Raw genomic sequence first — 26,822 nt, 5'->3', positions numbered from 1 at the left:
AGGTGTGTGTACATCCTAAAAAAAGGATGACACATTACTCATGCACTAATAGAGCACTGCTGATTGATTACTCAGAAAAATAAACTACTTCAAAACATAATTCGTAACTTGTGACTCATAGCTGTTCTCACTCACGGCCTACAGTGTGCTATACGTACAGCCGTTTCCATGGTTACGGTAAAATCATCAAGAATGCGTCGTGACTTCATTGGTGTGTGTGTGAAACACAACAACTGAACTCTCAGCCGCTTACACGCAGTCACACATGTTCACGCTTCATAATGGTTGTAACACACTTTAGAAATGAGATCACAGAAGACCAGTAAGAGTATAAAATAACCCAAGTTTATTCAAGTTGCAATTTTATGATTGCCAATCTTTAAAGTAAAATGAAAATTCCACTTTTAATATATATATATTAACTTTTTATATATTTTTATATAGTCCAATTTTTTATATTTATATATATATATATATATATATATATATACACACACACACACACACACACACACATACACGTGGATACACGCGGATAGCTCAAAATGCGTAGAGATAACACGCCACTTGACACGAAAGTGGCGTGTATGTTTACACAAAAGTCATGATGTCATGTTGCATACACACACATATACATGATAATATTTCGGTGATTACTAATTTAATATCTAACCGTATATAAATGATGGAGTGATTAAAAGATTGAGGTTCAAGTTTGAGACATTAGATAACACGGGATGACATTAATGTGTTACATAAAAGTGCCAGCAAACTTCTAGTAAACACAGTCCAAGATTAGTCAGCCAAAAGGAAACACTGGGGGCTGAAGAGGGCGGGCCATGCTCCCACCCAGGGAACCAATCATATCCTGTAAAGAGAGACATTAAGATATAGGTTTGAAAGATGTCATACTGGGAATATATGCAAAATTGATATAAATATGGAAATAATAATAAAATATATCTTTAAATAAAAAGATGTAGCTGACATTTAAGACATTAATAAGTTTTAAACATTAACAATATGATTTTCTGTCAAGCTGCTTTGAAACAATCTGTTCTCCGAAAAAAAGATACAAATGAAATCGACTGTCATATAGTCTAAAAAGATACATATGAAGTGTACATGTGGTTATATCTAAATTAACTGGTTTTATTTTAAGTCAAGACCTCATCAAACTGACCATAACACATATTAGTAAGATCAGGAGTAATTTAAGAGTAAGATCAGGCAGACATATAGTAGCTCTTTTGTAAAGTAAATACGGGCAGTTTATATTACACACACACACACACACACACACACACACACACACACACATAATTTCACAGTTTAGTCTTATTAGGTACAACCTTTCCACACCATCTGAAAAGATTATGTACAGTATATCCACCTTATTCTGCGCCCGTTCTATTTCCCATGATTCATTGCGGTTTCAACTGACTAAACGGTTTTCCACTTGTTTACATAGAATGCTAGCACTCTAGTCCAGACCACTCATCTATATTTTATATAGATCAGTGGTCCAGACATTAGAAAAATATCAGTTTACACATGCGTTTTATACTCCTGGACATGACCGTTATTAAAGCGACTTTAAAACATTCACCGAGATTTTAAAGAGAAATCATTAAGAAATCTTTCTTTAAAGTGAATTTCGTTTTTTATTAATTGAATCTTAATTTAAATCAATGATTCATCAACCAATTGACTGGTTTTACGTAACGTTATGCCTAACCTCTCACAGCCCTGAGAAATATAATAGACTATGCATATTTGAAAGCAGAGGTAGACAGGAGTCAAAGGTCTAACCAGCCTAACCTTTTAGTAGCCTACTGTTCTGCAGTCAGAGTGATAGAAACTGTCAGATGTTCATGTATTGCTGGTTTAGGGAGATCGTGCAGTCATGCATCAGCTATCCCTTGGAAGTAATGAAGAAAAGAAAAACGTTCATTTTGTTTTTATCTGTGATTTAATAAAAAATAACGTGATCAGATCACATTTGATGAATGTTTTTTTGGATTTAGTTTAGCGATTTGAGGATGACACAATCTAAAACACATGGCAAAAAAGCATAGACCACACTCGAAACCGGAAGTTGACAATCGGAGTCGTTGTCATGGCGGCGCCCATTGTTTAGAGCAGAATAAGGTGGATATAATATTACTGTAATATTGCTGTGTGATAATTATTGTGATGATGTCATTGTGAATGCTCTTACTACAAACGTTGTCCCGGCAGATCTCTGATCCACAACCGCTGCAGCTCACACCTGCTATTTTTGGAGTAACACCATGAACTTGTCCTCTGCAATAAAGCATGTTGGAATAACATCACCACAAGAGGTAGACAAAGTAATATTTTTGACCTGTGCTGTACTTTATCATATCAATGCAATGCAACTTTTATGCCCCCCTCCCCCCCAGTCTTGAACATTTGGCTACATCCTTAAATGTAAAATTAGTAAGTCTTAACTTACGTATCGCCATAGTTGCACACAAAGATGGTGGATTCTGGGTGAGTGGAGAAGTTTTCGATTCCTTTAGAGCACACATTTACAGCACAGCCCAGCTTGAAGCTTGTAGACCACATTAACTGAAACATACACAAGGTTGAGAAAGATAGTCAAAACAAATTCAGTTTTCTGTGCTGAAATAAAATTCACAAAGCTGTAACAATGTTAAAGAACATACCTGTGTGTAGTGGCCGCACAACCGTGAGCAGTTGTTGTTTTTGATTGAGTACACTCCTTCTTTGTTCCACCTGTGTACGGCGTTCTCCACGGAGAAGGCAGCGAACGGAGCCCCCAGCCAGATGTTCTCGCCCATCCATCCGAATGGTGGGTGCCCGAAATACGCCAGCCCAGGATGATGAGAGGCTTTGCAGTGTCTCGCCCGGTCTTTAGCACCTTGGGCCAATTCATTGTCCCAAGACTGTAGACAAACACACAAACATATCCACACAACAATAGCTAATCCTAATCAATAGAATTATATGATTTAAGATATTACTCACAGGGTTAGAGGAACGAGCTTCAACAAAACTTATATTTATACAATGTGATTTGTCCCAGAACATTTTACATGTGCAATTTTGGTTGTTCTATGCTGAAACTTATTTGGATCAGTTTAAATAAATTAAAAAAACACTGCTTAATAGTGCATATATTTGATCTGATAAAAAAAAAATAGGAACAAATTAATTACACAAGTAAAATGATTATTGATTGAGAGATATTAAATTTTGCCTGTCAGAACCTTCAAGCACCATCACAACCAAGAAGATCCTTTGTTTTCTCTTCTTACTACTTGAAAAATGCAATCCAGATCAAGGGAACCTTTTCTTTCCACTCATACAAAAACATCTCTCCATTACCATGACAACAAGAACGATGGTTGCACATTTTTGTTATATACAAACACTGCTGTTAGGGTAGGATGATGTATCTGTGTAATTACTATGAGCATTTGAGATGTGGAACACTGGGACATTGGATTACACACACACAAACACAGACAAATGATGATGAACACGAGTAAACAAGATTGAATAAACAACATGCATAAAAAGCTGCGCAAATAATTCTTAACACGTACATGTTTTTGAGGAATGATTCCTCTAAACGAAACAACCGATGCATTAATTGGTCCTGAACACCTGTCTTACCATGGTGCGCGCACTGACCGCAGGTGGAGTGACGCGCGAGCGTTGAGTGTTATGCGCCTGCACACACCTGCGGATGAACTCCGGTTCCGTTATTCCCGGTAAGAGAGCCAAAACGCCGAATGAGCCGTACAGAAGAACCCATGTCTGTAAGAGGAGACCGCCGAGAGAGTCCATGGCAGGAGACTGTCCTGAGCCGCGCTGCTTTGCTCTGGATAAATGAGTCAATGGAGCATCACTGAAAGAGATGCGCTGACCTGTGCGTCATGGTGCCGTGGATTTGCCCACTTTCTCTCCTTCTGTCTGTCGATCTCTCTCTGTCTATCTGTCTTCGTAGTTCGTACAGGGGCTTTTTTAAGGACCGATACAGAACCACCCACCATGTCACGAAAGAATTTGATGCGAGGGGCTCTTTGTCTTCATCTCTCACGCACAAGTTCACGCACACACACTGTCCAAATGTAAAATAAACCGTTACAAAAATGTCTGTTTTGCCATATTTTGCCTGTAGCCTACATATTTAGAATGTCTATTCTGAAAATGCATTTTGAGTTAGTTAATTTAAGCAACATGTTGCTATATTTTAGATTTACAGTAGCCGGACTCTCAGTCTAGGCTATTCAATTAAAATTACGATTGGAATTGATATTACCTTTAATAATGATTTTATTCAATAATACATTGATATCCTTCATGTAATGTTGTATTTTATGATTTTAAAATAATATAATATTAATATATATTGATATAAAATGTATAGAAATGAGGTTTAAAAATTTCAAAATAATTTATATACAGGCGTTTTCCTCACATTCGTGTCCATGATCTTAATAAATGCATTAACAGTGTATTTGTATTTATTTTTCCATTTATTTTAGAGTATTCATTTTAGACTTCATTACCCAGAATCCTTTGATGATGACAGTCACGCTGCCATCGTGTGTGTTCTGTGTTTAGTTTGTTACCACCACAGCAACGTGAGCGCAGGAGTGAAAACCGTCCTAAAACCTGTTAATTTTGAACAACTATAGAATTCACATATAGGCTACAAATATAGCGTAACAGTTCCACTAATAATGAAAGCAAACTTGAAATCTTCGCCCTTATATAAAACAGTGCAACAGGTAAGTGCGCAATGCCTACAACGTAGGGTAATGGATGGCTTTTTACTCGAAAAGGTGTTAATCAATTATTCTTTCTGTTTGCATGTTACTAAAGCCCAAGACAACAATGGCAGACCGCGGGCCGAGGCCAGCAGAGTAAGTTAAGATAACTAAGATAAACTTGTAAATTAAAATTAAAAATATTGTTTGAGAGTTGTTAATATAGCTATTTATTGATTAAATATCACTCCCAGAGTTCCAGTACTTAAGTTAGAGACCCTGCACGACGCGGAAGAGGAGGTGGGATAACAAAACTTGATGATGTGTTGTTTAATGACTTGATTTTGCAAATAGAGTAAAAGCAGGTGTAAAATATTGAACGTAATTTTCTACAGCATCCTGCCATAATTCCAAAGGATGCTGCTATCAAGAAGAGTGTCACAGGAGATTTGTCAGGCATGAGTTGGGGCTCTCCGGCCTCCACACAGTCAAAGCAGGTGCTTATTCAATATTACCATAAAGGAAAAGTTCACCCAAACTGATGTCATTATATGCTTTTTTTTACTGATACGTTTTTCCTGTATAAAGCCAACTCCTCCACAAAAAATACAGACAGTGTTTAAATTAGGCATCTTGTGCTTTTCCCTCCCAATGTTTTTCATCCAAGATGAAAGACTCGATTAAAAATCACATACCTGCTGTGGATCATGTAGAATCACTACAGCTGAGCCACAGAGTCCAGGCACAGAGAAGTCCACTGTATAGTCAGAAACCAAACCTGGATCCATCTACCTTCACCTCTAAAAGCACAGCACAACCCACCTACAACCAGTCCAGCACTGTACGGCCCAACAGCAAGATGATGGATGCCGTGAGTTTAATACTGGTTACCAGTCCAATAAAGTACCACCTTATTTTTTGCTAGAGATTTTCTTATAGTGGGAGACTGCAAACTCAGCTTTTTAGCATTGAAATAACCACAATATAAGTTGGATCTATACATCAGTTTTTTCCTCAAAACACTTTATCGTCTGCAGTCGTGGGAAGTTGAATCATGTGCACTTATAAGCAAAAAAGATACAGCATTCTGACATCATTGAAAGTTTTTTTTTTTTAAATGTATAGTCAATGTTGACAAAGACCATTGAAATAAATGTAAATGTGCTATCAATTAATCCTACCTGTCACTAATTAGTGTTTTGGAAAACATGAATAGTCAATTTATTTACTTTTTTTCCCCTCATGCATTAATGTTTTTACACAAAAGCTATATATATATATATATATATATATATATATATATATATATATATATATATAGTTTGGAAGCATTGCTATTTTTTTGTTTTTGAAAGTAGTCTCTTATGCTTATAAAGGGTGCATTTATTTGATCAAAAATACAAAAAAGCCTCCAGTATCACATGGTCCTTTAGACATTATTTTAATATGCTGATATATTATCAATGTTGGAAACAGTTGTGCTGCTTAACATTTTTTTTTTATACCTGATATTTTTTTTCATGATTCTTTGATGAATACAAATCTACACTACCATTCAAAAGTTTTGGGGTCAGTATTTTTTTTTTTTCTTTTTTGAAAGAAATTAGTATTTTATTCAGCAATGTTAAGTTGATAAAAAGTGATAGTAAAGATTTATATTGTTAAAACAAAATTTCTATTTTGAATAAATGCTGTTCTTTTTTAGTTTTTATTCAAAAAAAATCCTTAAGAAAGTATTCAGGTTCCTATATATATATATATATATATATATAAAACAAAAGTGCTGCTTTATATATATATATATATATATATATATAAAGCAGCACTTTTGTTACCAGCATTGATAAGAACTGAGTATCGAATCAACATTTCTGAACTGAAGTAATGATGCTGAAAATTCAGCTTTGCATCACAGAAGTAAATAATATTTTAAAGTAGATTAAAAAAGACAACTTTTAAATTGTTTAACTGTAATAATATTTCACAATGTTATTTATATATATATATATATATACACACACACACTCTGCTTAAAAAATTAACAAGTATAATAATTTAAAATGTTTATAGTAGGCTAGACATAATTTATGTATTATTATTTTATCCACACATTTATTATGTTTCCACACAAAAGCAGTTTACCCTGAAAAAATGGCACATGGAGGTGTCCCCCTGGAGGAGGGTGTTTGTTAAGCTCCAGAAATCCTATGTGGCCATGTAATGTGATTGGATGATATATTTGTGTGTTTGTGAGTAGGAGGGGCTTTCCGAGGAGAGGAAACTGCAAGCAGTAATTGAGCAGGTTATGGTGGACCAGCTGTCGAGGTTAGTTTCTCTCTCGCTCTCCTCTCTGTTCCATTTTTGTCAGTCTGGGGTTAGTAATAATGTCGTGAGGGTTCTGATATTCACGCAGGGCTGTCATTAGCGATCCGGAACAGAATGCTGTGTCTGTCAGTCCCACGAGTGTCCCACCACGCTACAGGAGAACTCTTCACCACACTAAGTAAAACCCACACACATACATGACTCAGATACAAAATGCTCTTTCTCCCCTTCTGTCTCATACTCATAGGTTTGGAGAAGGTCACAGTCCCCACTTATTTTTTTTGTATATATATATATATATATATATATATATATAATATATAAAGCACTACTATTATTATTCCGTTTTTGCTCATACTTGGGGTTACTGATTTGCACAATCCAATAACCAGCCACATGTCAGCATGCAAAAAAAAAAAAAAAAACACTCATACACCCTCACAACCACATAGCAACGCCTTTGCAACCACCCACAAGCACACAATAATCGTGATGGTATGTTTTGCAAGAACCACTCACATTTTCTTAAGAAAATATAAAAATCTATTTTCAGTGTAGAACACACATAAAAGTAAAGATTTCCATTAGAATTTAAATATTTTCTGAAATATTGTTGACTCTTATGACAAATTGTTTGGGGTGTTCCTCATTTGTAAGTCACTTTAGATAAGTGGTTCTCAAATGTTTTGACTAAAAGGCCCCCTGAACACAATATTTAAAAGAAAAAGATAAATCGGATTGATTATAATGCTTTTTCGATAAAAGCATATGCTAAATCAGAAAACTGAGGTTTGTGAATCCTTGGGGGTTTGTGATGGAACTGCAAGGGGTTGATGAGTTCAAGATTTGATGAAAAGCTTATTATTAATTAAAAAGTTATGGATATTACATTTGCGTTTCTAGTAGCATTCTAGATAATACAGTCTAGCAAAATTATCGATCTCGATTCAAGGATGTAGAATGAGTTTTTGTTTTATTGTGAAGTGTTTCACCACCTGAAACTATTTAAGAACCATTGCTTTAAAATTTACATTTATTCTTTTAGCACAGTGATTCACAAACTTTGACAAAATGTCAGGGGGTACTTCCAAGTAAATATTTTAAGCTAACATTTCAATAACACCATATTCGCTTGTTCATGGTATTCTGATTTCTGGCACCTAAAATGCTGGTAAACAGTTTAAATATTTTATATCTTTTAGTAAGTGTTTATTTTGATTGGTTTCAATTTAAAATTGTTGTTTTATTCAAAAAGAAACCCCCCCCCCCCAGCTTATTTAAATGTAATTAAATATCCAACAAACTAGTATGTTTGTTAAAGAAAGAAACCGAAATTAGTGCCTCCTTTGATAAAACTGTGATTTGTGATATTTAGGTTTTTGTTATGTATCTACAGGGTAAAAACTCAGATGTCTTTAACGGAGAACACCTTATCCAACAAGCTCTGTTTTCAAGCCAGGATTTTATCAAGGTAGTTATAGTATTGTGATGGAGATTCACCTTTTTTTTTTTTTTTTTGGTCTTTTATTTTGTAAAGCATGTGTTTTTGATATATAGGTGTGGACGTGAGGCTTGCCGAAAACTGATTGGCTTCTTTTTCACATGTGACCAAACACTGACCGTTTACGAGTACCGAAATTTTGGGAAAAACAGGTCAGGCTATGATGCTTCAACACATCACTGTTTGCTCATACTACATATTTTCCCTCGAAATTTGGGTGTTTTTGTTAAGTTAAACGTTAATCGAAACTCTTTCAGATGGAACGCGTTGCCCTTTATCGCTCGTGGTGTGCATTTGAACAGAGGGAGGCCGTACCGCCTTCAAGACATCTCACAGGTTCGACACTCATCATCTTTCACACACTCACGAATAACATTAATTCATCAACACTCTGCCTGCATCTCCCAGGGTGCCGAGCTTCATTTCTGTACAGACGACCCACACCTCCCCCAAAGTCTGAGACAGCAGCCGTGCCTGACTCTCAGAGTTACTGATGTGGATGACACAGCCAAGGGAGCCCTGCTGTATGTACCACTCACACACATATGTACACGAGTGCACAAGTTAGAGTACTGAGTGTTTCTTTTGCACAGAACTCAGTCTGGGGAAGGTCTATATTGTCTCTCTGAAGAGGAAACCAATGATCGAAACACTCTAAAGGCAATTCAAGGTTAATCCTTAACGCTCATTCGCTCTTGCACACAAACATTCATCCAAAATGGCCACCCACACATGAGGCATGTCATTTTTTATGTTAAAATTAGGCTAATTTTAATCAAATTATTTACATGATATGCCAATCAGTTGCATTCACTACAGTCGGATGAGATTTTTTAAACGCTCATCAATGCTGCATTTATTAGATAAAATGCAATAAAACAGTTAACAGTAATAAACCTATTTAAAATACAGGTTTTCTATTTTAATATATTTTATAAATGTTATTTACTCCATCTATCATTACTCCAGTCTTTAGCGTCACATGATCCTTCAGAAATAGTTTTTGTAGAAATTGTGATTTTAAAGAATAGAGAGTTTTGACCCACAAAATTTTGAATGGTAACGTATATAAATATTTGCTATACACTGTGGGTTTTAGATCATTAAAGAAATTACATTATTGTGTCAGACAAATATATAAACATGTTGAATAGACAAAAAACAAAATATCTATTTTTGAGCAAATCATTGCAACTGGCCAACAACCCACTTTGAAATCGCATTTATAGGTCTTACACTGAGCATCACATTTTAAGATTTAAAAAGCTGGATTGAGTTACCTGAAATGACACACTTCACCTTAAAATGACTTTTGATGGCACATTAATCATTAACCAGTCACAGTAAGCTTGACAATGAATCCAGTGCTCTGATTGGTGGATGTTTTTGCAGGTGCAGTGCGCGATCGGCTGAGGGGACGTGCGATCCAAACCCTAACCAATCTAGCAAGGGATCTGCAGAACTTAGATATAAAGACTGGTAGTGTTCAGCAAAAAGTTCAGCTCAGACAATTTCTGTTGGAGCAACTGTGCCTTACTCAACAGGTAAAGAGAAAAAAAAACTCATAAAACATGTTTACAAATGTAAAAGATACCCATTTGTCTGAAATGAGACTGTAGGAAAGCAGCAGGCATGTTGATGTAGAACATAATGTGAGAGTGCTGAGGCGTTACATTAGCATGTGCTGTGTGTGATAGGACTTTGAGGCGGTGTGGAGGATTGTGGGTCGGCGTGCAGAGAGGCGGGTGCACCCCGCTGATGTGATGCGTGCCGTTACTGGGGAGATGAGCGAGAACAGAAAAGCCGTTTTCCTGAAGGTGACAGACCAGCCGGACTGCTTTCGTCCTCCAGAGGACGCTGTAGAGCTCTGTGAGTTCTTGAATTTACTTGTTGGCCGTTTGCTAATGTTTCCTACTGTATCTTTTCTCTGTTTTTAGGTTTATGTAAAGCTTGACCCAAATAAAACCGGCTCCATCTTCCTGAGCAATATTGAAAAATTTTATAGAGGCAAACAAGAGTCTGACGCAGCACACGGTGAGCCACTGATCATTTTAGTCTCTTGCACAAAGGCAGAAGGTATTGAAGTCTTGTTTATTCAGTATCGGTCAATATTTCATGACAAACAATGAATGTTGGTAACGTGTGATACTTCAGTATTTATTTTCGGAAAGGCTATATAGTTTACTTAACAGATACACTTATAAATGCTATGGTAAAACACACTCATGGGCAACACGGATGACTGATGTTTATGAAGATATTACTGCATCATTCTTATTTCGGACTGTTGACAGAAGCCGTTCCGAACCCTGACATTCTGGCCTTCGTACGGGAAGCCGGAAAGGTCACCAAGACTGTATCATATGCCGAGTTTGAGGACTATTACGAGGGTCTAAGTATTGAAATTTCTGATGATGAAGAATATATCAACAATCTTAGAGCTACCTGGAATATCTGAGACTATCTGACTATCTTATTGAATGACACTTTATGAACGTGAGTAATGTACTGGACACACTGTGATATGTTTGTTATAGGTTTTCCTTTGTTGCAGCTAAATGTAAAGTCACATATTAATAACCATTCCTATTGCTTTGACGTGATACAATGTGAAATACTGCTTAAAATAATGGGATTAGTACTTTATTTTTTAAAAGAAATTAATACTTTTATTCAGCTAGGATGTATTAAAGAGATTGAAAGTGACAGATAAGACATTAACAATAAGTGCTTTCTATTCTTTAACAAAAAAATGTTTCACGTTATCCAAGAAGATTAAGCACAAAATTTTTTGTTTGAGCATCCAATCAGCATATTAGAATGAATTCAGAAGGATCATGTGATACTAAAGATTGGTGTAATGATGCTGAAAATTCAGCTTTCCAGTCACATGAATAAATTACATTTAAAAATATAAGTCAAAATATTTATTTTAAATTGCAGTAAAATTTCACAAATATCAAACAAATGCAGGAAAAATTTTAAACTACTGTGTGGATTGGCACGTTAACAGGTTTTAAGTTATAAATTGATGTTTAAAAATGTTTTATTGATTTTATTAATCTACCATAATATATGTACACATAAGTACCTTAATATGAAAGGCTATGCAAAAAAATTCACAGATGAATCAGGTGTCCAATATGGACATATATGCATGCATGGCATCAAAAGTCAGTTTGTGTCTGTTTATGGAAGCTTTCCTTCTGTGTCAATGGCCATTAGACAGTCCATTCCCAGATCCATTAGAGTATGTGTGCGTATAGTCTTCCTCAGAGCCCTCCTCATTCTCTTCTTCATCACTGCGCTCATCACCCTTTAGCTGAAGAGAAAGACAAGAGAATTAATCTTGTACATTAAGTGTGTACATGTTTTTCTACCCTCTAGCAAAAATGATCTAAATCAGAAGAATATCATGTGAAAAATCTTATTTGAGTAATAAAGAATACTCACATTTCCGAAGAGAAACTTTTTGACCATGCGGAGGATCAGGGAGGCCCAGAACACGTGCAATAACAGCAGCACCACAAGCATGACGTTAAAGAAGTAATAGCCGAAAAAGGGTTCAAACTGGTCCAGTGGATACACCCAAGTACAGTGGATCAGCCTACATGCATGACATGGACACACAATTTAACCCTCTGGAACCCTAATATCTCCCACACATTTACCTCCATCACACACTTACCAGAAAGGGAAGATGATGAGTCTGGTTACCATGAAGACCAGAGCGAACACCACAAATATACTGTTGCAGATCGTCTCCCATCCAGCATAGTTAAACATCTTAGCAGACTTAGAGAAGCAGATAAACAAAAAACATATTATACATATACCTAAAATGCTACCGTTCAAAGTTTTTTTTAGCATCATTACTTTAGTCTTCAATGTTACACGATCCTTTATGTTGAAAATAGTTGTGCTGCTGCTAGATATTTTATAAGGATTCTTTAATGAATAGAAATTTCAAAAGAACCGCATTTGTTTTTGTTTTTAAACAGAAAAAAAATACATAAATTCTTGCTGGATTTATTTTTTGGGTGATCTTTTCTACCACTATTTCACTCTCTCTAATACCTCAAGTAGGACATCAGATGTGTCATGGACCAGCATGACCAGTGTGCCAATGCGGATGTAGTTTGCACACCAGGAGAAGGACAGCAGAGTTAACGTGGCCCAATGATGGACCAACTGCTCCTTAAAGTCCTACAAAGAGAGAGAGAAATAGAGCTCCATAAACCTTGACAGACATATCTCTGAAGATATGGCAATTTTAAAGGTCCCGTATTATGCCCCTTTTCACAAGATGTAAAATAAGTCTCTGATGTACAGCATGTTTAAATTGTCATATTTTGGGGCTCAGAAAAACGTGCTTGTTTAGTGTGTGCCCTTTAAATGTAAATAAGCTGCTGCTGCCGGCACAGTGGGCGGAGCTTCAGTCTCTCAGGACAATTTCATCTCATGGAATGATGATAATATCAGAAACTCTCAGTAACGGTGTTCATTTCGAATCGGACAATAATGCCTACAGAGTCAGAGTGCTGTATAGAAATGGAACAGGTATAGTTTAGTAGTTTAATTACGGTTATTATAATGTATTTGTCATCTGCTTGTGTGTATCCATTATTTATTAATAGCCTATAAGTCTGCCGAATGATGATCAAACATATACTGATGAGTTTAATAAAGTTTATTGTACATCACACAAAAGATGAAGCTTCAATTTTACTTCAGAAAATCACAGTAAGAGCTGAGTAAACGCAGTAAGTTATATTGAGGGAGCATTCCTGTGGGGGGACGTTAGTCAAAAAACTGTTCTACTGACGTCATTAAAGAAGGAAGTAGAGGGATGTAGTCCAAACCGGCCGTTCAATGTAGGCTACTTCTGTTAAATAAAATATCTCGCTTGGAATTGAACTTTGAGCTTTATAATTTTAGATATTATTTATACTCTAACAACAACATTACACACTAACTAAAGTTTGAAACATGGGATCACGAAGAACGGGACCTTTAATATATCTTATTATCAGTCATTTACAAATTACATTAAATTTCTCCAAAAGCATATTATTTTAATAAATGCAAGACATTGGATTCCATTTATTACACCTTGATGCACCAAACTGCATGACTTACTGGATTTAATAACTTTTGTAAAGTAACTTGTTGATTATGTTATGACATTCATAGGATTGCTACCTGCAGGCTAGTTGATAAAAAGTGCTTGTTTATGACCTTGATGTGACCTTACCGATCACATATTCATTCATTAACTTTTCAGTGATATACAGTAGATAACTGATATGGTGAACTTGAGAGACTGATATTGGTGCATCCTTACCTTCCGTTTGACATCTGCAGCCACACTGAACAGTAAAGAACCATAAAAACTCATCTCAATGATGTAATACCAGTATTGAGAGTCCAGCAGTGACTACACACACATAGAAAAAACAAACATTTAAAAACCAACCGCCATGCAAACATGCCTACACAAACATAACCCTACTGGAACAACATGCAAATATTCAGACTGGTTTTCACTGTATGATTTTTTTAAAAAAATTAGTGTTTTTAAACTTCCATAAGTTACACTTACTTGTTTGGGAAATCCTGCCCACACTTCCCGTAGATCATAAAACCATGGTTTCTGTTGCACAAAATAACATAATTCAGAGTGTATTTATATTTATAACCAAATAATACCATTAAATAAAATAAACAAACTGATTTTAAACAGAAGTTTATAAGTGGTGAGGATTTTTCAGTGATTCTTTCTCCAAGTTACATGTGCCATTAGGTGGGAAAAAGTGAATGATTCATTGGATCGTTTTATTCAACAGATTCGTTAACCCCGCCCCTTCCCCCCCCACCCATGCCCTTAAATAGCATCGACTATCGAATACTTCTCTATTGTATAGTATGCAAAATATACAATGGAAAAAGAGTAGTATGTGTCATAGTATTAAAAAAAACAGTTGGCGAAAAGTCCCCCGGTGACTTACTGTACTACTTCCTTGATTATACGATGAATACTTTTACCATTCATAGAATTTACCATAGAATTCATACCATTCTACCGGATTTCTGAATGGAAGTGAAGCAACTCAACTGATGCTGGTAGGTCATGTGACAGTGACATGGCGGATGTAGCACATCCCAGAGGTGTGAATGAAAGAATAACCTTATAACTTTATATCTAGTTCATACACTACACGGTTGAGTACATAGTGTATAAGTGCATAGAGCATAGTATGTCATTTGGGACACAGCTATTACTATTTTTTTTCAACGACCGAGAAGTATATTCAAATGTAGTATATACTCAGTACGCAATTTCAGACTCATTTCAGATTCATTCGTCAACGAAACAAGCAGTGAATAACTAAATCATTCACTCACCCTATTATTCGAAACACTGATTCATTTAGTGTGTGTTGCTCAGATAGTCAAATGTTTCTTTGCTTTGGATCCATCTGGAAAAAATTCGTAGCTGGCAATAGTGTGTCTAAAATGTAGGTTTTTATAAAAGCAATATCATAGGCTGCTCACACACATGACGTTGATCTGAAGTGATAAACACTTTTGCACGACTACATCGTTTAATTATAGGTTCTTCAAAACAACAAAAATTGATTTCTGTGTTCTTCAAAGCGTCTACACACAATCTGGGTGTGTGCAGGGCCTGTCCATGCGTGTTATTTCTTTCTATCAGGATGGAGCTGTTGACGGGCTGGGAAATGTTACTAATTACCCCTCAGGCATTTCTCACAAACACACATGCTGATTCACAGTCTCTCCTGAGAATCTCTGCATGTGCTGTACCACACACACCCAGCTGTTTGGAGGTCATTCAGGTGTTTAGATACAGTCTGGGGTCTGTCCATAAAGCAAAAAACACTTACATCATATAAAGCCAACACGCCTCCGAAAGACGAACACAGATAAAAGGCAAACCGCCAACTATAATAAAGAAAATACTCTTGTTAATAACAAATATACACGTTTGAAAAAAGGAGAAGGTCAAATATGGTCAAACGAGAATGAGTCAATCATGAACGTTTGTTTAGTATGTGTAAATATACCTGGCTTCTTTGAATTTCTTTAGTACTCCAGGTCTGTCTTGGTTCCTCCGAATGCGGAACCAGCGCTCCACTTGTCTTTCCGACCAGCCCAACTTTTTACACACACCTTTTATATCCGCCTAATTGCATGATGACACACACACAAACATTCCTAGATAGATAGGCTTCATATGTCAGTATGTGCCGGCCTTACATGTACTGTACCAGCGAATAGAAGCCTGAACCCTGTTTTTATATATAATGCATTACAAAAGGAATTCTTAATGTAATCTAAAGATATCTGTAATGCCTTTCAAAATACATATTGTTGTACGTTATGTTTTCATAGTAAGTACCTACCTACACATGGTCGCACCTTTAACAAATCAAATGTATATTAAAACATTAAAATCAGTTTGAATCATGTTTTAAAACATACTGTTTATGTTCAATGCTTTATTATAATGTATTGCCAATAGTGTTAAAATAATTAATCAAGCCAACTTAATAATAATAATAATAAGTTTAAATAGGATCGAAAACATTTAACTATAAGGAATAGTATTATTTTACATGTATTCATTTAGCTGACACTTTTATCCAAAGCGACTTACAATTGCTATATTTATCAGAGGTCGCACGCCTCTGGAGCAACTAGGGGTTTAGTGTCTTGCTCTGGGACACACTGGTGTCTCACAGTGGATTCGAACCCGGGTCTCTCACACCAAAGGCATGTGTCATATCCACTGCGCCTTCACCACCATGGATTTTGATTTTTATATTGTAACATATCATATTAAGTAATATCACAAGAGTAAGAGAGCTGTTTCCACACATATGTGCACAATTGCACATGTGATTTTGAGTTTGAGATATACAAAGGTTGAATAAACAAAATGTATTTTTTTTATGTTAATCTGAACATTATTTATGCAGTTGTAATTGTACCAACTTAGATGCAGCTTCTGTGCCAAAGATTTATTAAGTTGTTAGTGATTTCAATTGACTGGTAACAGCTATATTAAAGTGTCTTATTATTCTAATTTAATTTATTGATTAAATATAAGACATGTAGTCATTTCCAGGCAGTAGATGCGGATCAATTTGAGGATTGTTCCATTTTATTGTCTGTATATTTAAACATCATAAATAATTTTGCCTCCTTTGATAATCTTATCTGTTAGGCTACTACTGATAATTTTGAAGGCAAGTCATTGTAACTTTTGTTATCTAAACCTTTAAGTTAAATCCTACGTTTTCATATCAGTTTTAAGAACGACTTTTACCCTTAATGAATAGGAGGTTAAAGAATAACAACTTAAAAGCGTTGTTTAAATGATTGAATAATGCATGTCATCCTTCAACTGCTTTTTGTTCTGATTATTGACACAATCTTAAAATGAATACTTCTATATACAGTGTGACTACTTCTATACACAGGCTTCAAGTAATCAGATCAGTGTTCAAGTGTTGTGTTTGGGATGTTACCTGTATTGGATGTTTGGAGTGTGTTTTGTAGTATTCTTCCAACACTGGATTGTGTGATGCTCTCTTGCGATTTTTGTCTCGAACCCCAAGAGCCTCAGCGAGTGGCACCGCGATCAGCCTATTGAATGAGGGGAAGGCAGTGAAGGCACAAAGAGTGATGCCTTCTCCTGCTGTTAACCAGAAACCGTTCACTGCACTTTAACATATAGAACAACACATACACTTTAATATAGCTGTTACCAATCAAATGACTTTTGTTTGCAAAGCCTGGATGAGACGGCAGACTTGTTTATTCAAATAAGTTCATGTTATGTCTACTGCCTGACAACTAGTATTTTGATGGTTGTATTGGTGTCTTACAAGCCCATTAGGGCTGAGCACACAGTAAGACACAATAATAAAAACTATTCATTCATTCATAATGTAAATGTTTTTTGTTCTTAATTAGCTTAAGCAGTAAAGCTTCCTTGGCCAACTGGCTTTACCAGCTTCAGTTTTGCTGAGTCCACCAGAGCCAAATCAGCAAAAACCAGTATGTATATTAATGCTGATGTAAGCTGGTCTTTTCAATATTATTTATCTTGTGTGTGTATGTGTGTGCGTACCTTTCATATAATGCCCTTAAACCTAGCAGCAGTATTGCTACAGGTAGAGTGACGTACAAGTGGGACACACGAGCGTAGACACACCCCTCACTGTCCTCTAGGTCCGCCCACGTCACCGGCCTCGGCAACCACAGCCGATCCCACCAAAACCACTCGCTGAGCATCGTCCTGTGAAAAACACAAAACATCCACATTTATTCATTCAGCAGAAAGGAAGAAAGAAATCTGGAGGTTGTAATGCAATAGTCATTTAAAATGATTTGAATGGAACTGAATAGAATGTATGGGTCCGTTTTTCTACACTATTGTAGTATGCAGTAGCTACTGTAATAGGATACCTCACTCTCTGAACACACACAAAAAAAATGAACAGACACCTGCACAATTTCCTGGAACACACTGTGCATTTAAACATGCTTGTGTCACAAAAGAAAATGTGACAGAAATATTAGCGTGAGACTATTAATGAAATAGAATTGACATGCAAATGCTCAAATCTACAATAACACGCAGAAAGAGTGTGTGTCTGTGTGAAAAGGAGTTTTAAACAGACAGACAGATGACATTATTCTCTTAAGTCTCCCTGGGAGTATCCAAATCTGGACTTACATAAAGTCTTTCAGACTCACTTTTAAGTCAAAGAGACTCAATCTGGAAAGCCAACAGCTAAATGGAACAATGCTATAAGTATTAGTAATATTATAAATACAGTAACTTGAGCTACACTGCTTTCGCTCCTGTTTGAGTCTTGCGCATTTGTCTTCTGGCAATACAAGATTCATTATTACATATCACACAAAAGACAAAAGCACAAGACTCTGATTCAAACTGCATTTTGTTGGAGTGAAAGGAGTGTAGCTCAAATTACTGTATGTATTTTTTTTTTCTGAACATTGACTGTTTACCATGACACACAGAACACAAACACATAACATGCCAAAGACAGAGAAACACATGCCAAACAGAACGAAATCCATACCTTCTTTTGCTGTCAGATTTGTCCTTTTCTAGATTTTACACACTTCTCTCTCCCCTTCTGTTGTAATTCTGTTCTCTCTCTCACACACACCTTTAAGCTGATCCCCCAGAGTTGTGCCAAGTTCAGATGAATCCGCTAGGTACTAACAGAACAAGTGAACTCTCTCAGTCTCTCTCTCTCTCTCTCACACACACACAAACTTTCACTGCATACCTCCCCCCCACAAAGAGCTCATTGAACCGCCTGAGAGAGAGTACATGTCTTGAAAGAGGGCCAGAGAACTGGAAATGTGGGAGGGGCCACAATCACCTCAGGTAGATCGAGTCAAAGAAAGACTGTTAGAGGGAAAGGACGTGAACCTTGAAATATTGCATGCTCTAAACTGGTTAATAACTCACAAGAGAAATGTTCTATTTGTTCTGACATTTCTTACTTGCAGTGTGTGTTTTAGTTCTTATTTACATTTAGGCAGATAAGCTTTTATTCAAAGCGACTTCATTGTTCAAACTATACAAGACAAGTTATTATTTTATTTTTTTTTATCAGTGTGTGCATTAGAGTCGAAACAGTGACCTTGGTGTTGTTAAGGTCATGTAATACAAGTGGAATTACAGGAAAACTCTGCTATCGGTTCTCAATAACTTGTGAGCGATTTGGTACACTAGTCAAAATCCTACAGGATTCCTGCTACATCATACATCATCGTTTGAAACAAATAAAAATGATACTTATGGAAATTATAGGATTCCAACACAAAACAGAGATCTTTTAGAACACTGTAGTTTGTGCTTTTATGATTAGCAATGTGCCGAAATGCCCATGAAGGACATTAAAAGGAATTTAATGAAAATAGTTTAGGATTTTTAAACTCCTATAGCACTACCTCTAGAATTGAGACAGTTATAATGCAATACTTATCAAAGTATGCTAATCAAAAGATCTTAAAATTTGTAAAGTATTTCTATCACAATTTGGAACCAATACAAATATTCCATTGAAATAAATTGAATCAAACTGATTTTTTTCCTCCTTGGATATTGTGCAATCTTTATCAGAACATGTCTTACTACTGCAGAGATAAAGGATATCCCAGTTTTATTTTGACTTGCTTTGTAATATGTATCATAAGAATAAAACTGAACTTTTAAAATCAGAGCTTGTTTTACTCTTATGAACATTTCTGTTGGATCCTTTAGGGTTGGTTTCCTTTGGACATTTCCTTAAGACTTTTGCTAGGGCAAAAGTCCTGTATGTGGTAATGCAGTACAGAATAAATCTTTTCTCACTGTAATATTGTAAAGGTGTATGAATCACTGGCTCCACCTGTGTTTACTAATTTGAGCACGACTGATCCTGGTCGTTTGTCTCACTGTTGGCCCAGCCCTCATTCGGTCTATTGGAGTAGGTTTGCTGTCTCCATCTAGTGGTGGTCAACAATACTGGTAAGAATTATTTTATTAATAATTATTATAGGCTTAAATTAAAATATCCTGACAGTAAGACTTCGTATGGCTCACTACACTGTATAAAAAATGCCTAAACAGGTAAAAAACTATACACACAATCAGTGGCGTATCCAGGACATTTTTTGGGGGGTGGCCAAGATGGGACACAAAGTGGGGTGGCCATGGCATAGCGAAGTTAAATGCGTATATGTACGCAGCCGACCATGGATCAAATCCCGGTCCTTTGCTGCATGTCACATCCTCTCTCTCTCCCATGATTTCCTGTCTCATAACTGTCAAATAAAGGTGTCTATCCTGTTAAAAACAGTCGTAACCACCAATCACAGACAGTCCTCAAGTATCTCTGGTTATTTTAACATCTCTATTTTTAATCAGTAATTATGGTCAGGATAGGGTAAATATTTTCTAAGAACTATTTTCTTGAAGTGGATTTAAGTCCTTGTCACTTCACAAGTTAGACTAGATTAGCAAAATTAAACTGCTTTTAACTCATCCTATACAATAACATGTATCAGTCGTCAGCTCATCATCTGTGTCACCTGTATTGTTACCTGAGTTTGCTTTACTAATTGAGGCACCATCTTGTGGTTACATGAAAACACAGAAATCCAACAGGACAAACCAAAACTTGAACCTGACGTCAGTCGTGTGGAAAATACAGCCCACTACTACATTTCAGTTCAGGGAAGAGTTAAAAAAAATGATTGGTCGATAATATGCATGAGGAATACATTTTGGTAAGTTGTAGCATACTGTATCTTTCAACAGTGTTCATGTTCTTTTACCATTAGCTAGTAGAGATGATCGGTTCACGTGCGCTAGGGATCTGTCGTGTAAAGCGCCAATACTGTATTTATTGTTTGAATTGCGTAATAAAATGAACAGAATCTGAGAGCTGACATCGGTCTCCGTGTCCTTTTCTGTGCATGACAAAATTGATGTGTGGCGTGAGAGTGTGTGAAAAGTGTTGTGAGAGTTGGCAGCTCTGAAAGACGCTAGCTTGGTCCACATCAGGGAATGCTGTCTGTCAAATTAATTCAAACTAATGATAAAAATGTAATATGAACAAATCGAATATCATAAAACTAGAAATAATAGCATGGGCTTTAATTTTCCCATATCGTCGAAATGCACCGACTTGTCTATGAGACGGCCCTTATAATTTAGTATTGAGATGTTGTTCATTAAGTCTCTAATCTCTGAAAATCTCCAAATGCTCCACGTGAAACTGCGGTCTTCCAACCTTTTCCTATCGCGTCAATTGATTTGATTAATATGCACGAGGGAGACAGAGCAACACAGCACTCGCCCATATTGTTTTTGAAGACATGAGAGAGCGCGTGGCCGTGGAGGTATTTCTGGAGGTATACTGCCCCCATCTGGTATGGAACATGTTGTATGATTTGATTTTAAATCCCATTTGGAACCTTTAAAGATAGGACCTTATTCAAAAGTGTATCTGTAAAAGCAAAAGAAAAAACTAAGTTTGTGAGGAAAAAAACAAAATATTTGTTGTTCTTTACATGTTTAGTTTATGTTATTATTTAGCTTAGATATAATTTGTTAGAGATACTGGAATTTGAATTTCTTAGTTTGTTCTTTGCCAGGAGTGTTTTTATTTAACCACAAGAGGGGACTTAAATAAGTAAAGCAAACACAGGTAACACAGAGAGTGGCCTGATGACTGAATAATTTCATTAGGATGCCTTGTGATGTATGAAAATGTGCAAAAAGTGTTTTTCAACCCAGACAGTATTCATGTCCAAGGCCTTGATGAAAGTATAAATTGAAACGTTGGCTTTGATTCAGCATACATTAATACGTTTTTAAAATCAAACAGTTAAGACTCAAAATCATAAATAGTCAAGATGCTTCTTCATAATTTAACTTATGATATTTGTGCCATTTTAATGCAATTTACTCTGCCTATTTAAACTTCTAAAAATATATGTGGACTGTGAAGATGAGCTAATTGATACAAACAAAAAGTCCTTTTTAAACTCCCCTTAAACCACAGAGCAAATAAATAAGTCACAGCTTGTTTTTTTGTGTTTTAACTTAAATCTACTGTCACACTATATTTAACACACTGTTGGCGAAAAATATAACATTAGCTATAATTGAACACACACATCTGCAAAAACCACCATCTGTCTTCCAGAAAATAGCGTTATGGCGATGTATGAGTGGAAAGAAGGTGTGGCCCCTTTAAGAGCTGCACGCGTCCTCTTTACCGTCTGCACTCTCTCAGGATGCTAATCTAGCTAGTACAGTGTAGTTCGACTTTTTCAGTTTTCCTACACATTCACAGGGAACTACGATATAACTAAACATTAAATTACCATACCTCTCAATCTACAGATTCCCGCGTTTTTATCGTTGTATTTGTTGCTGTTGCAAGACTGTCCACCTGTTTCACGGAGCAGCAGCCAGCGCGCGCATCTCATTAGTAACCTGACCTGCATGGCCAAACGTCCGCTGAGCAGAAATCAGCTCTCACAGCCTCAGTACGACTATTACTGTGTTATTAAAAAAGGTAAAACTGGACCTAAATCGGTTGATCAGCTGTCACCATTGATTGACAGCATTTCTCTTGTTTCTTGTGTTGACGAACTTGACCAACTACCTATCAGATCTGGGGTGGCCACAGGGGTGGCCAATGAGCTTTCAGGGGTGGCGCTGGCCACCCCAGGCCACCCCCTCGCTCTATCAGAATCCAGAGTTTTGAGAAGATTGGGGATACTTAATTTTTCGCCCAAAAAAAAAAAACGTAAAGGGTAACACTGTCGTTTTTTTTTCTGGTCGAAATTTTGAATTTCAATATCTCACCTCTGGAAGGGTCTAGAGCCTCCATTGTTGCACTCAGGTCTAAGTCTCATGGCCCTCTATCAGAATCCAGAGTTTTGAGAAGATTAGGGATACTTAATTTTTCGCCCAAAAAAAAAAAACGTAAGGGGTAACACTGTCGTTTTTTTTTCTGGTCGAAATTTTGAATTTCGATATCTCAGCTCTGGAAGGGTCTAGAGCCTCCATTGTTGCACTCAGGTCTAAGTCTAATGGCCCTCTATCAGAATCCAGAGTTTTGAGAAGATTGGGGATACTTAATTTTTCGCCAAAAAAAAAAAAAATGTAAGGGGTAACACTGTCGTTTTTTTTTTTCGGGTCGAAATTTTGAGTTTCGACATCTCAGCTCTGGAAGGGTCTAGAGCCTCCATTGTTGCACTCAGGTCTATGTCTCATGGCCCTCTATCAGAATCCAGAGTTTTGAGAAGATTGGGGATACTTAATTTTTCGACCAAAAAAAAAAAACGTAAGGGGTAACACTGTCGTTTTTTTTTCTGGTCGAAATTTTGAATTTCGATATCTCAGCTCTGGAAGGGTCTAGAGCCTCCATTGTTGCACTCAGGTCTAAGTCTAATGGCCCTCTATCAGAATCCAGAGTTTTGAGAAGATTGGGGATACTTAATTTTTCGCCAAAAAAAAAAAAAATGTAAGGGGTAACACTGTCGTTTTTTTTTTTTCGGGTCGAAATTTTGAGTTTCGACATCTCAGCTCTGGAAGGGTCTAGAGCCTCCATTGTTGCACTCAGGTCTATGTCTCATGGCCCTCTATCAGAATCCAGAGTTTTGAGAAGATTGGGGATACTTAATTTTTCGACCAAAAAAAAAAAACGTAAGGGGTAACACTGTCGTTTTTTTTTCTGGTCGAAATTTTGAATTTCGATATCTCAGCTCTGGAAGGGTCTAGAGCCTCCATTGTTGCACTCAGGTCTAAGTCTCATGGCCCTCTATCAGAATCCAGAGTTTTGAGAAGATTGGGGATACTTAATTTTTCGCCAAAAAAAAAAAAAAAACCGTAAGGGGTAACACTCGTTTTTTTTACGGGTCGAAATTTTGATTTTCGATATCTCAGCTCTGGAAGGGTCTAGAGCGTCCATTGTTGCACTCAGGTCTAAGTCTCATGGCCCTCTATCAGAATCAAGAGTTTTGAGAAGATTGGGGATACTTAATTTTTCGCCCAAAAAAAAAAAAAACGTAAAGGGTAACACTGTCGTTTTTTTTTTTTCTGGTCGAAATTTTGAATTTCGATATCTCAGCTCTGGAAGGGTCTAGAGCCTCCATTGTTGCACTCAGGTCTAAGTCTCATGGCCCTCTATCAGAATCCAGAGTTTTGAGAAGATTAGGGATACTTAATTTTTCGCCCAAAAAAAAAAAACGTAAGGGGTAACACTGTCGTTTTTTTTACGGGTCGAAATTTTGATTTTTCATATCTCAGCTCTGGAAGGGTCTAGAGCCTCCATTGTTGCACTCAGGTCTAAGTCTCATGGCCCTCTATCAGAATCAAGAGTTTTGAGAAGATTGGGGATACTTAATTTTTCGCCCAAAAAAAAAAAAACGTAAGGGGTAACACTGTCGTTTTTTTTTCTGGTCGAAATTGTGAATTTCGATATCTCAGCTCTGGAAGGGTCTAGAGCCTCCATTGTTGCACTCAGATCTAAGTCTCATGGCCCTCTATCAGAATCCAGAGTTTTGAGAAGATTGGGGATACTTAATTTTTCGCCAAAAAAAAAAAAAAATGTAAGGGGTAACACTGTCGTTTTTTTTTTTCGGGTCGAAATTTTGAGTTTCGACATCTCAGCTCTGGAAGGGTCTAGAGCCTCCATTGTTGCACTCAGGTCTATGTCTCATGGCCCTCTATCAGAATCCAGAGTTTTGAGAAGATTGGGGATACTTAATTTTTCGACCAAAAAAAAAAAACGTAAGGGGTAACACTGTCGTTTTTTTTTCTGGTCGAAATTTTGAATTTCGATATCTTAGCTCTGGAAGGGTCTAGAGCCTCCATTGTTGCACTCAGGTCTAAGTCTCATGGCCCTCTATCAGAATCCAGAGTTTTGAAAAGATTGGGGATACTTAATTTTTCTCCCAAAAAAAAAAAAAAAACGTAAGGGGTAACACTCGTTTTTTTTACGGGTCGAAATTTTGATTTTCGATATCTCAGCTCTGGAAGGGTCTAGAGCCTCCATTGTTGCACTCAGGTCTAAGTCTCATGGCCCTCTATCAGAATCAAGAGTTTTGAGAAGATTGGGGATACTTAATTTTTCGCCCAAAAAAAAAACCCATAAGGGGTAACACTGTCGTTTTTTTTTCTGGTCGAAATTTTGAATTTCGATATCTCAGCTCTGGAAGGGTCTAGAGCCTCCATTGTTGCACTCAGGTCTAAGTCTCATGGCCCTCTATCAGAATCCAGAGTTTTGAGAAGATTGGGGATACTTAATTTTTCGCCCAAAAAAAAAAAACGTAAGGGGTAACACTGTCGTTTTTTTTTTTCGGGTCAAAATTTTGAGTTTCGACATCTCAGCTCTGGAAGGGTCTAGAGCCTCCATTGTTGCACTCAGGTCTGTCTCATGGCCCTCTATCAGAATCCAGAGTTTTGAGAAGATTGGGGATACTTAATTTTTCGCCCAAAAAAAAAAACGTAAGGGGTAACACTGTCGTTTTTTTTTCTGGTCGAAATTTTGAATTTCAATATCTCAGCTCCGGGAGGGTCTAGAGCCTCCATTGTTGCACTCAGGTCTAAGTCTCATGGCCCTCTATCAGAATCCAGAGTTTTGAGAAGATTGGGGATACTTAATTTTTCGCCCAAAAAAAAAAACGTAAGGGGTAACACTGTCGGTTTTTTTTCGGGTCGAAATTTTGATTTTCGATATCTCAGCTCTGGAAGGGTCTAGAGCCTCCATTGTTGCACTCAGGTCTAAGTCTCATGGCCTCTATCAGAATCCAGAGTTTTGAGAAGATTGGGGATACTTAATTTTTCGCCCAAAAAAAAAAAAACGTAAGGGGTAACACTGTCGTTTTTTTTTTTCGGGTCGAAATTTTGAGTTTCGACATCTCAGCTCTGGAAGGGTCTAGAGCCTCCATTGTTGCACTCAGGTCTATGTCTCATGGCCCTCTATCAGAATCCAGAGTTTTGAGAAGATTGGGGATACTTAATTTTTCGCCCAAAAAAAAAACCGTAAGGGGTAACACTGTCGTTTTTTTTTCTGGTCGAAATTTTGAGTTTCGACATCTCAGCTCTGGAAGGGTCTAGAGCCTCCATTGTTGCACTCAGGTCTATGTCTCATGGCCCTCTATCAGAATCCAGAGTTTTGAGAAGATTGGGGATACTTAATTTTTCGCCCAAAAAAAAACCGTAAGGGGTAACACTGTCGTTTTTTTTTCGGGTCGAAATTTTGAGTTTCGACATCTCAGCTCTGGAAGGGTCTAGAGCCTCCATTGTTGCACTGAGGTCTAAGTCTCATGGCCCTCTATTAGAATCCAGAGTTTTGAGAAGATTGGGGATACTTAATTTTTCGCCCAAAAAAAAAAACCGTAGGGGGTAACACTGTCGTTTTTTTTTCTGGTCGAAATTTTGAATTTCGATATCTCAGCTCTGGAAGGGTCTAGAGCCTCCATTGTTGCACTCAGGTCTAAGTCTCATGGCCCTCTATCAGAATCTAGAGTTTTGAGAAGATTGGGGATACTTAATTTTTCGCCCAAAAAACAAAACGTAAGGGATAACACTGTCGTTTTTTTTCTGGTCGAAATTTTGAATTTCGATATCTCAGCTCTGGAAGGGTCTAGAGCCT

The 26,822-nt window shown here is 36.9% G+C and overlaps 3 protein-coding genes across 8 annotated transcripts; 1 reads left to right on the top strand and 2 right to left on the bottom strand.

Moving 5' to 3' along the window:
* Positions 1-569: 569 nt before the first annotated feature.
* On the bottom strand, positions 570-3,935 carry glipr1b (GLI pathogenesis-related 1b). Of its 2 annotated transcripts, none has more exons than XM_039654320.2 (5): positions 3,734-3,918; positions 2,694-2,933; positions 2,480-2,595; positions 2,222-2,307; positions 570-868 (listed from the first exon to the last, which is right to left on the bottom strand). In XM_039654320.2, exons 1-5 carry the CDS (start codon positions 3,806-3,808, stop codon positions 744-746), a joined length of 642 nt encoding a protein of 213 aa, XP_039510254.1. In that variant the 5' UTR covers positions 3,809-3,918; the 3' UTR covers positions 570-743. The 2 variants fall into 2 exon arrangements, with proteins under 2 accessions (XP_039510254.1, XP_039510253.1); XM_039654319.2 differs by having other exon boundaries at positions 612-868; positions 3,667-3,935.
* Positions 3,936-4,591: 656 nt separating this feature from the next.
* Positions 4,592-11,560, top strand: caps2 (calcyphosine 2). 3 transcript variants are annotated; one of them, XM_039654420.2, is made up of 16 exons: positions 4,592-4,787; positions 4,882-4,922; positions 5,021-5,066; positions 5,162-5,263; positions 5,434-5,637; positions 7,024-7,091; positions 7,180-7,269; positions 8,488-8,562; positions 8,649-8,744; positions 8,850-8,928; positions 9,001-9,116; positions 9,186-9,262; positions 9,985-10,136; positions 10,290-10,409; positions 10,530-10,626; positions 10,887-11,560. In XM_039654420.2, the coding sequence occupies exons 1-16, from the start codon at positions 4,740-4,742 to the stop codon at positions 11,048-11,050; spliced, it is 1,575 nt and encodes a 524-aa protein (XP_039510354.2). In that variant the 5' UTR covers positions 4,592-4,739; the 3' UTR covers positions 11,051-11,560. The 3 variants fall into 3 exon arrangements, with proteins under 3 accessions (XP_039510354.2, XP_088991605.1, XP_088991604.1); XM_089135479.1 differs by lacking the exon at positions 5,434-5,637; XM_089135478.1 differs by lacking the exon at positions 5,021-5,066 and having other exon boundaries at positions 4,600-4,787.
* On the bottom strand, positions 11,507-18,990 carry cers3b (ceramide synthase 3b). Of its 3 annotated transcripts, XM_039654424.2 has the most exons (11): positions 18,732-18,990; positions 17,753-17,920; positions 17,148-17,265; positions 15,681-15,799; positions 15,501-15,558; positions 14,195-14,245; positions 13,937-14,029; positions 12,670-12,798; positions 12,281-12,387; positions 12,046-12,199; positions 11,507-11,914 (listed from the first exon to the last, which is right to left on the bottom strand). In XM_039654424.2, the coding sequence occupies exons 2-11, from the start codon at positions 17,914-17,916 to the stop codon at positions 11,804-11,806; spliced, it is 1,104 nt and encodes a 367-aa protein (XP_039510358.1). In that variant the 5' UTR covers positions 17,917-17,920; positions 18,732-18,990; the 3' UTR covers positions 11,507-11,803. The 3 variants fall into 3 exon arrangements, with proteins under 3 accessions (XP_039510358.1, XP_039510359.1, XP_039510360.1); XM_039654425.2 differs by lacking the exon at positions 18,732-18,990 and having other exon boundaries at positions 17,148-17,317; positions 17,753-17,846; XM_039654426.2 differs by lacking the exon at positions 18,732-18,990 and having other exon boundaries at positions 17,148-17,314; positions 17,753-17,846.
* Between the last annotated feature and the right edge of the window lie 7,832 nt (positions 18,991-26,822).

This window comes from Pimephales promelas, chromosome 10 (genome assembly GCF_988280905.1).
Source record: "Pimephales promelas chromosome 10, fPimPro1.hap1.1, whole genome shotgun sequence".
Lineage (NCBI taxonomy): Eukaryota > Metazoa > Chordata > Actinopteri > Cypriniformes > Leuciscidae > Pimephales > Pimephales promelas.
This window is presented reverse-complemented; position numbering and strand designations above follow the sequence as displayed.

Coding starts and splice junctions, on each gene's coding strand:
- glipr1b (XM_039654319.2), bottom strand. CDS start 3,840: ATGGACTCTCTCGGCGGTCTCCTCTTACAGACATGGGTTCTTCTGTAC. Junction 2,934..3,666: donor CGGTCAGTGCGCGCACCATG/GTAAGACAGGTG, acceptor GTTTGTCTACAG/TCTTGGGACAATGAATTGGC. Junction 2,596..2,693: donor TGTGCGGCCACTACACACAG/GTATGTTCTTTA, acceptor TGTATGTTTCAG/TTAATGTGGTCTACAAGCTT.
- caps2 (XM_039654420.2), top strand. CDS start 4,740: ATGAAAGCAAACTTGAAATCTTCGCCCTTATATAAAACAGTGCAACAG. Junction 8,929..9,000: donor GCCTTCAAGACATCTCACAG/GTTCGACACTCA, acceptor TGCATCTCCCAG/GGTGCCGAGCTTCATTTCTG. Junction 10,410..10,529: donor GAAAAGCCGTTTTCCTGAAG/GTGACAGACCAG, acceptor CTCTGTTTTTAG/GTTTATGTAAAGCTTGACCC.
- cers3b (XM_039654424.2), bottom strand. CDS start 17,916: ATGCTCAGCGAGTGGTTTTGGTGGGATCGGCTGTGGTTGCCGAGGCCG. Junction 14,246..15,500: donor GCGTGTTGGCTTTATATGAT/GTAAGTGTTTTT, acceptor TTTGTGCAACAG/AAACCATGGTTTTATGATCT. Junction 14,030..14,194: donor GGGCAGGATTTCCCAAACAA/GTAAGTGTAACT, acceptor ATGTGTGTGTAG/TCACTGCTGGACTCTCAATA.